The sequence below is a fragment of the Monodon monoceros genome, unplaced genomic scaffold (genome assembly GCF_005190385.1).
Source record: "Monodon monoceros isolate NGI ecotype Baffin Bay Population unplaced genomic scaffold, NGI_Narwhal_1 Super_Scaffold_15, whole genome shotgun sequence".
Lineage (NCBI taxonomy): Eukaryota > Metazoa > Chordata > Mammalia > Artiodactyla > Monodontidae > Monodon > Monodon monoceros.
In genome coordinates this window covers 36,835,008-36,851,556 of record NW_021703771.1, presented here as the reverse complement: position 1 = coordinate 36,851,556, position 16,549 = coordinate 36,835,008, and the positions used below count along the sequence as shown (strand labels likewise).

General features: G+C 45.0%; 1 protein-coding gene across 1 annotated transcript in view; it reads right to left on the bottom strand.

Annotated features, from left to right (window-relative positions):
• Positions 1 to 10,834, bottom strand: part of CRYBG1 (crystallin beta-gamma domain containing 1) — a 60,133-nt gene extending 49,299 nt beyond the window's left edge. The window contains exons 1-2 of the mRNA XM_029224232.1: positions 9,260 to 10,834; positions 1,982 to 4,268 (exon numbers count right to left, since the gene is read on the bottom strand). Coding sequence (XP_029080065.1) covers positions 1,982 to 4,268; positions 9,260 to 9,942 — 2,970 coding nt within the window. The 5' untranslated portion in view covers positions 9,943 to 10,834. The remainder of the gene's footprint in view (positions 1 to 1,981; positions 4,269 to 9,259) is intronic.
• Between the last annotated feature and the right edge of the window lie 5,715 nt (positions 10,835 to 16,549).

The following is a 16,549-nucleotide window of genomic DNA, read 5'->3' as shown; positions in this document are numbered from 1 at the left end:
AAAAATATTATAAAACATGGACTACTTTCACTGAACAGGATGCCTATTCTAAGGACAGCCTTTGATCTGATCGCTCTTGCACCACACCAGGGTGGAATATGCCTGAAAGACCATAGGAAGGGCCTCAGTAGAGCATTATTACAGATTAAAATGCCATATGCTTATTTATATATGCACATTTCAAGAAGATAAGCTAAAGAAAAAGCCTGATATTTAAATAAAATTCAGTTAAGACATTAAAGGGAGAATAGTTATATAGCCAACAAAGCCCAAGGTGTAAAAAAAACAAAAAAAAAATAAAGTACTTTGTTTCTCCTTTTTACTCCATTTGATTGGGTTTTTCAAGGGACTCCATAGGGAAACTGTATATTCTGTTGTCAGACTCGTTGTCAAAGAGAGGTAATCTAAGAATGATTAAAAAGACAGAATAATGCTGTAATGAACGGGAAGTGGACCAGTGTCAATTTTGTGCTTCAGAGAAATACTCAAAAATCTTAGGATTTCTAAGTGCTATAGGCTGATTCAGTTTTATCTGTTTACAGTAGTGGTTCTCAAAGTGAAATCCAGGGGTCCCTGGAGGGTCCCCAATAATTCTGCAGGGAGTCCATTAGGTCAAAACCATTTTCATAATAAGAAGGTTATTTGTCTTTTTCACTTTCTTTCTCTCACAGGTGTAGTGCGGAATTTTCCAGAGGGTCCATGACATGTGATGACATCATTGCTCTGATGGCTACAGGAATGTACATTTGTATGTTCTAATTTTTTCTCAGTATTAATTTCTAATATAATAGATGCCAATAGGCATAACCCATATCAACAAAAACTCTTTGGGGTCCTCAATAATTTTTACTTTATATCTACATCTATATATATGTGTGTGTGTGTGTGTATGGCATCCTAAGAGTAAAAAATATGAAAACTTTTGAGCAGAGGGATCTGAGCCTCTGCTGGAAATCCAACTATACATTTTGAAAGAGCTTCCAGAATTGTATTCCATGATAGGCTTGTAGCAAAAGCTAATACAACAAATTCAAACATGGGGCAGTGCCCTGTACAAATGAGGAAGTGGGCAAGATATTTTCTGCCTGGATAAACTGTGTTGGATGTTGATCTACACTTGCCAGGTAGCCTGGTTCACAGGGTGGGCCACAGGAATACAGAGGCCCACTCCTGTTTCTGGGCTTAGCAGAGCTGAGCTCTAAATTTTATCTGCCTCCCTCTTTCAACTTGAGTATCAAGCTTGGTAACGGAAAGCCACAAATTCACATCAAAAACCGAGTAAAAACAACTTCCAGCAGTCAGATAAAAGAAGATGGAGAAATCTTAACTGTTTCTCAAAATGGTATTTTGCCATCCTTTCTACTCTGTTACAGGAAAGTGCCAATGTAGACCAAATTCTTTACTCCCCAACAGCTTTGCAGGAAAATAATATTTCCCTAATGAAAACTAATTCCAGATAAAGAGAAAATACTTTAGCAACCATGTGGGATAAACATTTATTGCTACTAAGGGGAAGAAAGAGTGAATCTCAAAGTACAAGAGAAACGGTTAGGAACAAGATTCCTCGGTGGAGGCTTTTCCAGATAAAGGAAGCTTGCTTCATAAATGCTCAAAATTCTAGGTATAGTATTGAGCATTTTTACACAGAACTAGGGAAGAAAAAACACCCTGTCTCTGAGCTCTCAAGGTACCTTAACTACACCTTTCACAATACAACACATAAATTCACAAGTGCCCTAAAATATTTGTAGCTTATTTTCCTTGCTGGACTACAAATGCCTTGAGAACAGAATCCAAGTACCTTTTCTCTTGGACTCTAAAAACGCTTGTACATAGTAGGTTTTCAAATATGTGATGAATGAATAAAAAACTATCAGACACAAGCATAACCATTTTTAAACAAATAACATGAATTGTTCATCGTCCCCTTCTCCTCTGACTTAAAAATACCCCACATAAATAATACTATGTTTCTACTTACTGTTGTATCTGATAATGACATTTCAGAAAAAGAAATGCTTGGGTCAAACAGGGTGGATTTGAAAAGACCGGGGAAGTCTGTGTCACTGCTTCCATAGCTCGGCAAGTTCGATTTAAGAACACTTTCAATATGATTAGCCTTTTCCATATCACCACTGTTCTTCAGTTTTGAAAATTCAGAAAATGTAGTTTTTGGCACGGGTAGGTTGCTTCGTGAATCCAGATCTTTTCCGGTTTCCTCTTTTTGCAAGTACTTTTCCACGGAGCTCAGACTTTCCAATCCCGAATGAGACGTATCTGACGAGTTGAAATTGAAGACCTTTACGTTGCTGGGTGGCAGACTTGGCTGTTCTTTTTCTGAACCACAGGGTGGGGCACCCTCAGCCACGGGCTGTAACACGGAAGGCCGAGAAAGAGAACTGTTGTGAGTGGTGTCGAAAGATGTGGTCATGGTATTGACTGATGTTACAGAGGGAGAAAAGATTCTGTCTTGTGGTAAAGAAGATAAGATGCTTGAGAAAAGTGCACTTTTTTCTAGCCTCGATCTCTTGACTCCACCGTTTGTGACATCCCTGTTCTCCTTGTCATTTACTCCTGGAGCCGCCAGAGGCTCGCCTTTCCCATTAGTGCGACTTTGCGAGGACTTGAAAAGGACACTCTGTTCAGTGGATGAACATTTGGGTCTCAGTTTGGATTTGGTGTCAAGATTCTGCATCCAGTGTAAAGCCAGTGACATTTCTGGCTGGCCTTCCTTTTTCTTACCCAAACCAAAAGTAAACACGTTGGGATCAAACACCTTTTCTAAATTGTCCTCATGAATAGGAGGCATGGCGAAGTGAGGGGCAGGGGAGTTTGGCATCCTGACCTTCTTTTTCTTCTGGGGCACACAAACTGCGCTGTCCATCTTTTTTATAATCTCAGTGAATTTTTCCATATCAGAAGAAGAATCGAATACACTATCATCACTACCAGCAGAAATGTTCAAAAGGCTTGCAGGACTGTCCTGGCCATTTACAACATTTTGATTGGGTCTTTGAGGGGTTTCTAAATGATTTCTGTTGCCAGGGTAGTTGGTGGTGCTGGATTCAGTCTTCAGGGGTTTTCTGTTGCCCTGAATAGGCAGAGTTTTTTCTGATTCGGGCAGCATGACTTGTGGGCCAGATTTTGCTACATGTTCCTCTGTGCAATGAATGTGTTTGGGTGATGTGCTCTTATTGCCCTGTACTTCCTCTTTCTGGGGAGTACGACTTGCAACGGAAACCACTTCAAGTTCATTATTGTGACAGCTTGGCAACTGTGCTTCTCTAACTTCAGAGCTATCTGAGATGATCCCAGAGGGGACATCCTTGGTGTTCTCCACAGGGAGCATGAAGGACCTGACCTGGACAAGGACCTTGGATGGACACTCATTTCCCATAGCTGCCAGGCTGTGCTCTGGGGACAAAGGAGGGCTTCTTTCTCCCCCTCCTCCTCCTGCAAGTCTGGAGGGGGACATCTTCTCATTATTCTGATGAGACACGGGCAGAGTACATCCATTATGGTTTTCTGACACTTTTAGATCAGTGCACAGAAAACTGCTTACAGGAGCTTGAGCACATGTGTCTTTGGGATCATCCACAGGAATGGGGGCAGCCAGTGAAAGAGAAGGCCCATTAGATGACCCAGCTGGGTGCTGTGAGTCAGAAAATCCATCCTGTGGCTTTGGTATGGTTGTTGGAGGTGAATCTTTGGCCTCAAGAACGGCAGGGCTCTCTTGTGCTGTATCAGTCATATTTTCACGTTCAAGTCTTTTGCTATCAGCAGCCTTTGAGTCGTCCTCTCCTAAGAGCTCGTGGTCCTTAACAGGAATCAGAGCAGCAACCACTGGTTCAGAAGGGCAGCCAGCATCTGTTTGCCCATCTACCTTATCACCTTGGTTAAGCCAAGAACCAGGAGTCTCCTCTTCAGGAACAGTAACTTTGGCTTCTGCCAAGGTTTCCTTCCCCAGCACACCATTCTGGTGACTATTTGGCATCAACTTCTTTTCAGGCTGCTCCATTTCCTTGGATTTTTTGGCTAAATTCAGCTGTGCCCTCTCGACAAATGTTTTATTAGAGGCAGGAGTGTTCCTCACACCTCGAAGGTCAGTGCGTCTTGGGCTATTTGCCTGCTTGTTTTCAAATAAGGAGATTTTGGTGGCAGTGTTTCCTTTGTGAACTGGCTGGCTAAATGGATTATGGCCATTTCCCAAACCGCCAAGATTCTTAGGGGTTTTAAGATTTAGTTCCACATGTTTGGGCTTGGCAGGGCTGCAAGAATAAAGCAGCAAGATAAAGTTATTAACCTGGGTTTTAAAGTGAACATACCAATTTATTACAAAACTGTGAAAAGCCAGTATCTTTCTGATAGGTAACATTTTTGATGAAACAATTTTTAAACAATTCTAAATATACTATCAATTACCTTTAATGGATGTTGCGCTTCCGTATGAGGGATGAAAAATTATATAGCTAAGAAAGGCTAGAGGTGACAGGGTAACAAGTTTTCTAATAAGTTTATCATGTACCTAGTAGATAAGTACAGTGCTTGGCACTAGAGTTGGGACTGAAGAACATTAGAACCAATTTAAATACTTCCTGCACTCCCATACTTTAAATATGTAAATGATTTCCCCAAAAATCAATTGTGTATTTTATTATAACTTTTTTTTACATTATCTCAAAAGTGAGATTATAAAAAATATTTATCTATTATTTACCTCTTTGGATAGTTTATTCCCTTCATCCTTCCCCCATAAAAATTTTCTCTGACTATACAAGTGTGTTCACTATAGAACATTTAGAAAATATAAAGACAAAAAACCACTCATAATCTTACCACTCAAACACTATCCCTGTCAACATTCTGTATACTTCCCGTCTTTTTTGTAAGCATAGGGAAATATTTTCAATAGAATTGAGATTAGTCTGTTCATAGAGTCTGGTATCTTGCCTTAAAAAAAAGAAGAGATTTAACATTTTTAACATTTTTCAAGTTACTGAAAAAATATGAAAAGTCTTCATAATGTCTGCATAAAAATCCATCATATAGATGTACCACAATTTACTTATCAATTACTCAGTTGTTGGTTTTGCCACCATTCTGGGGGCAAAGAGAGTCTCCCTTCTTTCTCACATTTCTTGGGCGTAACTGCCCCCTAATGGAAATTTTAAGTCTTTGAATGTACACACTGTTTTCTTTCTGAGGAAAAAAATGTCCTCTGGCTCTGGTCCTGGCTCTTATACCAATTATCTGTGTGAACTTGGTCAAGCCACCTTAACTCTCTAAACTCTACCTTCTCTACCTGTAAAAATAAACAAAAAACTAGATGGTTTAGAACGTGTGTGTGTACTGGTTCACACACATACATGTTATCATTGAAGATATCCTGTGGTTCCTTCAAGGGCTGCAACAGGGGACAGTAGAAACTGGGGGATGGAACTGTTGGCCAACCACCCTCCTTTCAACCAGAATCACTCCTACTTATGTTTTATATATCACTTTTATATAAGCTTTCCAAGAAAAACAGACTCTAAAGCTAAAAACAAAAATGTCTAAATCATTAGTCTAGTGGTTTATAAAATGTAAGAGATAACACCCACTGATATTCACTGATCGTCAAGCACTTTCTATGGCTTGCCTCATGTTCAATTTTACACATTCTCTTTTTTTTTTTTTTTTTTTTTTTGCGGTACGCGGGCCTCTCTCACTGTTGTGGCCTCTCCCGTTGCGGAGCACAGGCTCCGGATGCGCAGGCTCAGTGGCCATGGCTCACGGGCCCAGCTGCTCCGCGGCATGTGGGATCTTCCCAGACCGAGGCACGAACCCATGTCTCCTGCATCGGCAGGCGGACTCTCAACCACTGCGCCACCAGGGAAGCCCCACATTCTCTTTGAAGATGAGGAAGTTGGCATCTAGAGAAGGTAAGTACTTTGCCTGAAGTCACACAGCTAGTAAGTGACAGAAGCCAGGTGTTCTGGTTTCAGATGCCATGCTCCCAACAGCTCTACTATTCTGCTTCCCCAGATAGGATCAGACTAGCTTCGCCTCAATGACCTCCTCTGGTTCTGTCCAGCTTTATGATCCAAGGAGTCAATAAATTATCAAGAGAGCTATAAGATAATCATACCTTAGAGGCCACCTCGATAATGAGAACACAAAGTGGGGAAGCATTAACATCTCACACCGTCTCCTGCATGGACTCACTGGCCTTCAAGAAGGCTGGGCCTGAGGAGCCTTTTGAAGGAACAGGCAGTAGGACCTTGGAAGAAGACACTTTATTCTTCTGGAGAAAATGATTAGACTGAGAAGACTTGAGATGTCCTTCCTAAATACAGCATTAAGAATTCGATGTTCATTTTAAAATTTTTTATTTAAATACTATATTTGATATATTCTCATGAATTTCTCCTTGGCATTGCTTTCCCCAATATCTCCTTAAGATATCTAAGCTCCCTCACGGTGGGCCCTTACCTGAAATTTAAAAGCAAAATTAACTTACAAGCACTTCCTTAAAGATTAAATTCTAAAACCAGTGAGATTAGAAATAAGAGAACTTACAAATGCTATCAGTTAATGAGGGATGTTCACATAAGCAGGGAATATACATTTAAAAAATTCTCACTAATCAGCTCAAGGAAGAGTCAAATATCAAAGTAGATCTTATGATGTAAATGGAAAATGCTCCAGGTTAGCCAATAAGCTACGTTAAGGACAGGACACACACATCTGCATGTTAAAGATTTACACCAAGATCAAAATACATTTTACAACCAAACTTTCTGTACTATTAACTTCTGCTACAGAGAGTCACTACAATTAACCTGGTTCAAACTGATTAAAAGGAAGACTCCTATAATTCACGTTGTAATGCCTTCATTAAGATGTGAGAAGGGAAAATATCCTGGAGTCTAAGAAGCCACGGCTATAATATGAGAAGAAAATTCTCCTTATTCTAAACATACCATTTTAAGAATCTCAACATTCAATACTTGGTAGAACTGAAGACATAATTTCTCTAACAGCATCAAGAAACATGCTGCTTCACAGTGATTATTTTTCGGGGAATATAAAATGGTTTTAACTATAAAATTTTAGATTCAAGTTGTTTTTAGAAATAATCCACGTAACATCTCCAGTTGAAAACAATGAGGAAAAACTAAAGGGTCTGAAAAAAAATCCATCAGTCAAACATAAATGGGTCAAAGGATGAGAAACAATTATTAATTCTCCATTCCAATAATTTGCCGATTCACCAAGTGCAAGGCCGTGTGCAAAACAGAATTAAACTGAGCCTCTGGCAAAGGAAAATTTTAGGTAGGAAATAATCACTCCTTAGAAAAAGACATTTGGTTTAGCTCTGTCACAGGAAACAGCACATGAAGAAGTCTCATTGCAAGACTGCTTGGTTTGTTTACCCTATCCCTTAACGGTGTAACATTTCTGGTTTTCCATTGGTGTATTCTGACTGGAAGACCGGGGAAGCACCCTTAATCAGGTCCACAGCATAGTTTCTCTAAGGCTCACACTTAGGAGGTCTGAATGTTCAGTCACACTGGCCTTCTACAAATAATGGGCATCATTCACTCAGGTTATTTCCCCGATGCTGCTGTTACAGAATAAATTGCTGACTCTATCAAAGTTCTCCAGGTTGGCAGCCGGTGAGGTAGCTCAAATTATTCATTAAGCAGGATTTCCTCCCCGGTGTTTACCAAGCGGACTGCCTACTCTTAAGCTTACTTATCCAAGAATTCAAATAGAATGAATCCATTCAGTTTAAAAATGGTAATGCTGTGGACTTCCCTGGTGGCGCAGTGGTTGAGAATCCGCCTGCCAATGCAGGGGACAGGGGTTCGAGCCCTGGTCCGGGAGGATCCCACATGCTGCGGAGCAACTGGGCCCATGCGCCACAACTGCTGAGCCCACGTGCACAGCTACTGAAGCCCGCGTGCCTGGAGCCCGTTGCTCTACAACGGATGAGGCCACTGCAGTGGGAGGCCCCCGCTCTCCACAGCTGGAGAGAGCCCACACACAGCAACGAAGACCCAATGCAGCCAGAAATAAAATAAATTTATATATATATATATATATATATAAAGAATGATAACACTGTGAAAATCTCAGCTCTTTTAATAAATGTGTGAATGCTGGAAAAAGTTTAGATACTCACTTTTCACATGTGCTGAGAGACGGAGGAGGATGAGTGTGGGAAGCGGGATGGTCTTAAGAGTTTACCAGGGTGCCCTCCCCATCCTGTCTACCTATACAGATCACACTCACCATCAAGGCACAATCCCATTTCCTCCAAAACACCAACAGTGATTTCTTCCTCCTGTGCACATCCCCAGCCTTGGGGATGGTAACATCCATTTGGCAGTTTAATCAGATTATCACCTCTTACAGTTATCTGATTTGTCAGCATCTTGGGTGCCAGAACGTGCCATAAACTTTTCAAAGGCAATATATACTGAATCACAGTTGTGGCATTTTTCCCATTGTTCCTAGCACACTACCATGCACAGAAAGAAGGTACTCAATAAATATTTGAGAAATCAATAAACTTAACAGCAAGTGGTCACAGTCTGCTGTTGAGCTTGATCCTTCTAACATGTCCTTTCATTTATCAAATAGTCTTCCAGTAAAAACACTGATCTTTCTTCATTTCAATAATTGAAAATTACTTTTCGACCTGGTGGCAAAGATATCACAAAACTACCTAACATTATAAAGGGGAACCAAGATACTCGTATTAGAGATTTTTTTGTAAAGCTTTAGGCCAATAACGCACCAAGTTCCATAAAAGGTTCTGTGAATTCTCTTAAACTCAGACACGTCAAAGCTACTGGGTATACTGTACATACTAGTGTTTGCTCCGTTTTCAAATTCATTTGTGTTTTAAAAATGACCCACCCAGGAATGCTGGTGCCTATTCTGAATAAAGAATAGAATTAGTTCGTCAAGCCATGCAGTCTTCTATTATTTATGTAAGCACTGAACCTCCAGAGATATCTCACTTTCACATTCATTGAACTTAAAAGGCTTATATTAACAGGAATTAACAACCAACTAAGGTCCCGAATGGGTCATCTTCTTAAACCTTAACTGTGCTAACTAGCCCTTCACGATCTTAATTTCACCACCGAGGAGAAAACCCGGTGCACACAGTTCTTCCACAAATGCAAAGAACCTGCGCCCCTTGGAGCGGCCGCCCAGCCCGTGTGCGGCGACCGCGGCTCGCCAGCCCAACCCCACAGTTACTTACATGGTCACTGTAGTGGTCACTGTCCACCTGCCCACACCGAAATGGTTCCTGGGCTTCAAGCTGTCGGCGTCAGAACCTCCGACCGATCTGCCCAGCTCTTTGCTTCGACTTCCCTCTCCCCGGCCGTCGAAGAGGTTGGGGAGCGGCCCCCTCTTGGGCTCGGGCTTGATCTCGGGCGGCAGCGAGCTGCTCTTGACCATAAGCTTGCGGTGGATGACCCAGGCCGCCTCCTCCCCGCTCTCCTTGGCGGCCGGGCCGGGGCCGGGGCCGGACGCCCTCCTGGGAAGAGAGTCCTTGGCCGGAGCCCGCGGGCCGCCGGCGGGTGAGGTGGGCACGGCCTCCGGAACGTGGCTCCGGCCCCTCCTCTTGGTGGGGGACGAGGCGGGCGGCGGCTGTTTGCTCCGCTCGGACTCCCCTAGCGGCTGCCCTTTGGGGTAGGGGCTGGGCTTGGACTCCAGGCCGGAAACAGAGGCAACGCCCCCGTCGGGGGCCGCCGGGGGAGATTTCACTTTCTTTTCAGCAGAGCCGTTTTCGGCGGCCGCGTTTGGCGCCACCTCGTTGTCGAAGACCGCGTCATTCCGGGGCTCAAAGTCTGGCAGCAGCGGGTCAGCACCGGGGGAGTCGGTGGATTTCTGCGACCTCCTCCGCCTCCCCGACCTTCGGCCACTCGACCTCTTCTCCATATATTCGCAATCGCCGCAATCTTCAGCCCCGGGACTGATCACGACCGGCTCGTCCACCCGCGCCACCTCAGTCTTACTCAAGTAGATGTCCAGAGTCAACACTTTGGCGGGGTGGGCGCGCTCGCGGGGCCGACAGTCTCGCCCCGGGGGGTCGGCTTTGCTGTTTCCCGGCGCCGAACCCGTTTGGTTCTCTGCGCCCTCAGCGGGACGGTGGCCCGCAGGAGCCGATGCGTCCTCGTGGGGCTGGCTCGGCGCGTCTTGGTGCTCCGGAGAGCCTCCTTGGGCACACAAGCGGGCGGCCCTGTCGGCCGGCTGCTCCCCGGCGGGCGAGCCCGGCACGCCCCTCGCTCCCCGAGCTGGCTCCTGCTCACGGCCAGCGCCGGGCGAAGCGTCCTCCTGTCCGGAGGAATTCCCTAGTGAGGAATGCAGCTGCTTGGCAGCGGTGGTGGCATCTGGGAAAGTCTCTCCCTCTGCCTCCAGAGGTTCTAATTGGGGTGAATCACTTTCATGGCCCTGCTGCACAGCCGCCTCCGCTGCACGGCTGCCCGAGCCAGGTGACCGCTCGGCGTCCGGGGGGGCCGCCTGGACGCAGCCCTCGGGGCGCTGGCCCTCCGGCTCCTGGCACTTTTCCTGGGGGGAGCCCTCCTCGCACGTGTCTGTCTGCTTTCGTTGGCTGCCCTGAAGTTGACCCTTCTCAGTCTCTGTTTCGGGGAGTTTGGAAGAGGTTACTTCTTTGGGAGAGACTGATACGGCATTTGAGCTGGTGGGACTCTCTAACCCGTTTCTGGTGTTCCTTCTCCTTCCTGCCGTGAACAGAGTGCCGAGTTTTCCCAAAACTGGTTTCCTTTTGTTCTCTTCTGGTGGTTGTGCGCTGGACTGAAAAATAAAAGGGGATGGGAAAGAGAGAACCTGAGAATCCGGTTTTTTCCTTTAGTAGTTAAGCATATTATGGAACTACAAGCCAAAATGATAATAGGCCAGAGTTTCTAACTGAAAACGAGATTTGTGTTTGGGAATTCATTCCAACAAAATAAACTCTTATTTTATCTTTTGAATTTTTCTCAAACACCATCTATGCTTGGCGCTACTGAAGAGTAACATTAACTACAGAAAGAAAATTATTAAAGAAAATTCGGAAGGTCCAAATAATCACTCAAGCAAAATAAACAACTCCTAGGTCTTTCTACGTTTTGCTTTTTACCTGCTTCCTCTGTAAAGATGCAATTGCAAAACATCCATGCGTGACTACAGGGCAGCAGTAAACATACTAAAGGCGGAATTTTTTCTGAAATGCCGCCTTTTCTTTTTGTAGGCGGAAAAGAGTACGAGGAAGAACAGCCTTCTCCAGAGCTGAAGGAAACCACTTGGGTTCAACGTGACTGCAAACGAAAAACCTTGAGAAAACGAGAATTCGAGCCCCGGGCGTGCCCTTGACCAAGCCCGAGGTTCTCGGCGCGCCAGGCAGCACGCGTCCAATGGGAGAAGCACGTGGGCATCAAACGCCCGCTAGTCCTCATGGAACACAGCTGACCCTGCCGAGCTCACCCGAGAGGGTCTTCTCCGCGGGTAGTTCCGGAGAGTGTCAGTAGGTCGAGCACGTGCGGGAGGGAGGGCGAAGGTGCTGGGCGACCGCCTTCGCAGGTCCCCACCCCCCGACCCCACCCCAATCTGGCCGGGGCTGACGGAAGGGCGCGGGGCTCTCCCAAGCCGACCTCGGCCGGGGTTCGGCCCCTCACCACCCCGCTGGGCTCCGGCTGCGCACCGGGGCGGGGGGGAAGCCCCAGGGCCGGGGGGGAACCCCAGGGGGCGGACCCACCCATGGGAGGGGCCCTGGCCGCCGGCGACGAGCAGCTGGGGTGCCGGTAAGGGGAGAAACCTGCGCCTGTTACAAAGCCTGCGGCAAAACGGCCGGCACCTGGCGCCCGCGCGGGAAGCCAGGAGGGCGCTCAGAACAAATCAATTAAAGCAAATCGGCCAATGGGCGCCGTGGCGCGCCGGGAGCCGGTACGCGAGGTGCCCGGGCGGGCAGAAAGAGGAGGAGGCCCGCCTGCGGGAGGAGGGAGCGCGAGCGGCGAGTCCAGCCAAGCTCCTAGCGGAGGGAAGCCTATTCCCGGTAAGGAGCCCACGGCAACCCAGACCACACGTGTGGCTACAATAACTTAAGAATTACCTCTTCCACCTAAAACCCAAGAGCAACCTTTCTCGGAAGGGCAGTTTTTACAATATTGACTGCTTACAGAGGGAGGGGTTCCTGAATCACTCTTTAAAGCGACTTCATTTCATTTGAATTATATGCAGCCAGTGGACGTGGGAGATGGTGGGAAATAGGAAAGACTGTAAGATAAAGCATGGAAGTAGCAGGGTCCACGAGCATTTACTGAGACAGTCCTGGCACTGTAACATCATGTCATTCTGCAACAGCCACGTGAGGTGCTTGTCACCCAACAGCAGAAATAAGGAAAGCAAAGCTCAGAGCAGAGAGACTTAAGGTGTGTTAGGGGTGGGGACAATAAAGTCAGGATCCAAACCCAGGTCCTCAGCTTCCAGTCCGAGCACCCCCAACTCCCCACTGAGGACATGGCAGTGCAGTGGGCACCCCTGAGCCAGAGTCAGCCCAGAGGAGTAGACTGCAGGCCACACTTCCCCCAGAATCGGCTCCTGAGGAAATGCTCCTGAATCAGATTTACTGACAAACTCCAGAGGTGATTCTTCGCACTTGAGAAGCCCCTGGTGGGAGCTTTGGAACCAGACAGCTGCTGCATGAGGAGAGGGACAATCGAACGTTGCAGCCACTGGGAGCTTTTGTGACTGAGTTGATACGCTTCTAAAATTTAACCAGATTTTGATTAATAATTATTCAGTGGTTATATAAATAATATAGGAAGAATTCACTGTGTAATTTAAGAAAAAATACATTAAAATATTCCAGTCTCCTAAGGAATATATTTGGACTCTTTCACTACGAGTCAAAGGTATTACATGGTTTTGAAACGTAATAATTCCTTAGGCACTAGACTTCCTAAGTGATTTACATAGATTCTCATCAGAGACAGCCCTGAAGATAGGTAGTGTTTTTATGCTCATTTGCCAAGGTTCCTTATCCTTGCTCAAGGTCCCACAGCCAGTAGTCTTTCTAACTCCGGAAATGGAGCTCTTTGTCTCTGCTGCCTCAACAGGCCTTCAAACATATCCTAAAGAAGTAGCCAGGAATAGGTTTGAGTCTTATTGGCTCAATTCTAGACCATGTCCAAAGAAAACTAGTGTACATGTTATCCCGTCCTGCCAATGATGTTGCAATCCATTTTTCCCATGCGGTTGAAAGGCGTCTAATCAGCCGTCTTCTCTGCTCAGTACAGGTTTTTGTTTTGTTTTGTTTTCCATTTTTGGCTATAGCTGCTTTTTACAGAACCGGTTGTTCTTTGTAACTTGACCTCATCAACTGCTTGACTCCTTCTCCCCCCAGAGGGGCAGCCAGTTTGTCACCTGCCAAGCTGCTCTGTCTGTTGAACTTACTAGAATTCCAGACTTTTGTTTAGATGTGAATGTGCACAGCAGCTTCATTCATAATAATCAAAAACTGGAAACAAATGTCCCATCAGCTGGTGAATGGATCCAATAGTGGTACACCCATACAACAGAATGCTACTCAGCGATAAAAAGGACCGAACTTCTAAAACATGCAATGACATGGATGAATCTCACAAGCATTATGCTCACTGGAAGAAGCCAGACTCAAAAGGTATTGCATGGTTCAATTTATATGACATTCTAGGCAATGCAAATCCAATCTATAATCGTAGAAAGTAAATCAAAGGTTGCCTGAGTGCGGGGTGGGCAAGGAGGTGTGACTGGAAACAGGCCCAAAGGAACTTTGGGGGATAAAGGCAGTGTTCCATATCTTGATTGTGGTGATGGTTACACATGTGTACATATCTTTCAAAACTCATCAAACTGTACACTTAAAATGGGGACAATTTTTATATGTAAATTATCTTAATAAAGTTGATTTAAAAATAAAGGTTTTTCCCTGGGAAGTAAAGAGCAGAAACACAATCCATCTGGCTCAGGTGCCCATTTCATAGTTCTTAGTCAATGGGGGCCTCAAGTTGTTTCAAAGGCTACTTTCTCATTTACAGGGGAATGCAGTCTTCCCCCGAGGGGTCCGGGCCCTGCATCTCCAGCATCACCTCTCTGTGTAGGATCTCTGAGAGTTCAGAGTTCAGAGTGCACCATTCCTCCTGAGTAAAGTTCGCAGTCACATCTTTGAGGAACACCCCTTCTTAAAACAGGACACGTTTCTTTTCAGCCAGGGATTATTTCATTACAGTGTTCATGGAGGAAGGATGAATATAGTAGATGGAAAACAAAAATGAGATGGCCTGGGAGTTGTCTAGAGAGTAGGCACCTCCTTAAGTAGGAGCCTTTGCACCTAGAGTCCTAAACCTAGAATGGGAGGCCAAAGACCCAGCACCTTCCCCCTCGACCTTGATGATCATCTGTTAGGAAGGGGAGTGTTCTGCACAGAGGCCATGGGGGCCCATCAGTCTTCTTCCTGCTCCCCCAGGCTACTCCTCAGGCTCTTCTCCTGGTGTGGTCAGGGTCCTGAGAGTTCTCAGGCTGGGTGTTCTCGGACTATAGCACAGCCATGCAAACCCGGGACCTCCTTTGTAGTTAGCTTTTTCCCCTGTCCTTTCCTCCCACCTCGCTGTGCAGAAACCTGCACCTGGAATCCTCCTGTCACCCATGCCCTACTGAGATAAGCGTAATCCACAATAGGACAATGTTCGAAATGGTCCATGGGTTGTGTGCTGGGATTCGTTTTAGTGTTCTTGTTGTCAAACATTACATGTGGCTCATTAGGGGCCGTGTGCAAGTATCTATAACAAGACCACAGTCCAGCAGTGTGTAGAGGCCCAGGCAGTACTGGCTGCAGTGCTGTTCTCTGATTCTCAACCTTCCTGGTATGGCAGCACCTGCTATCGGCAGCTGCCACTAAATAAAAGCTACCTTGTACTGTTATAAATAATTTCAGAGATCTCTACTATCTGCTCACTGGTGGGGAACAAAAGGTCAGGAAATACAGGATAAACTGTTAGTATACCAACATGTTTGGATATACAGGCAAAATAGTTTATTGCTTTTTAAAGATTACCTTGAAGTTGTTGCTTTAAATTTACAAGTGCTTCACCTAAATCATGTTTGGAGGTTGAAGGAAAATACGTTGAGCATATTATTTGAAAATGTAACTAACAAACTGTTTAAAAATAAATCTTTCATGTATTTCCCATCTTTTCCTTGCACAGTGGAATATAAGCCCCTTAAGAGCAAGAAAATTGACCAATCTGTATTCCCAACACCTAGCACAGGGACTTACAGTAGAGGTGGACATAAATTATTTGATGCTACTAAAAAATTAGTAACATCCCCACTCCCTTCCAAAGGGAGTCATCAGCACTCTTGCAGACAACTATAAACATGGTTAGTTCTAAACAAAACAAAAACAGAATGGAAATCTTTTCTGCACAAGACTTAGTGTGGTTGCAAGCATCATACTCAATGGTGAAAAACTGAAAGCATTTCCACTAAGATCAGGAACAAGACAAGGATGTCCACTATCGCCACTCTGATTCAACACAGTTTTGGAGTCCTAGCCACAGCAATCAGAGAAGAAAAAGAAATAAAAGGAACACAAATTGAAAAAGAAGAAGTAAAATGGTCACTGTTTGCCGATGAAATGATACTATACATAGAAAATCCTAAAGATGCCACCAGAAAACTACTAGAACTAATCAATGAATTTGGTAAGGTTGCAGGATACAAAATTAATGCACAGAAATCTCTGGCATTCCTATATACCAACAACGAAAAATCAGAAAGAGAAATTAAGGAAACACTCCCATTTACCACTGCAACAAAAAGAATAAAATACCGGGCTTCCCTGGTGGCGCAGTGGTTGAGAGTCCGCCTGCCGATGCAGGGGACGCGGGTTCGTGCCCCGGTCTGGGAAGATCCCACGTGCCGCAGAGCGGCTGGGCCCGTGAGCCATGGCCGCTGAGCCTGCATGTCCGGAGCCTGTGCTCCGCAGCGGGAGAGGCCACAACAGTGAGAGGCCCGCGTACAGCAAAAAAAAATAATAATAAAATAAAATACCTAGGAATAAACCTGCCTACGGAGGCGAAAGACTTGTACTCAGAAAACTATAAAACACTGATGAAAGAAATCAAAGATGACATAAACAGATGGAGAAATATACCATGTTCTTGGATTGGAAGAATCAGTATTGTGAAAATGACTATACTACCCAAAGCAATCTACAGATTCAATGCAATCCCTATCAAACTACCAATGGCATTCTTCACAGAATTAGAACAAAAAATTTTACAATTCATATGGAAACACAAAAGACCCCGAATAGCCAAAGCAATCTTGAGAAAGAAAAACAGAGCCGGAGGAATCAGGCTCCCTGACTTCAAACTATACCACAAAGCTACAGTAATCAAGACAGTATGGTACTGGCACAAAAACAGAAATATAGATCAACAGTACAGGATAGAAAGCCCAGAGATAAATGCACACACATATGGGCACCTAATTTATGACAAAGGAG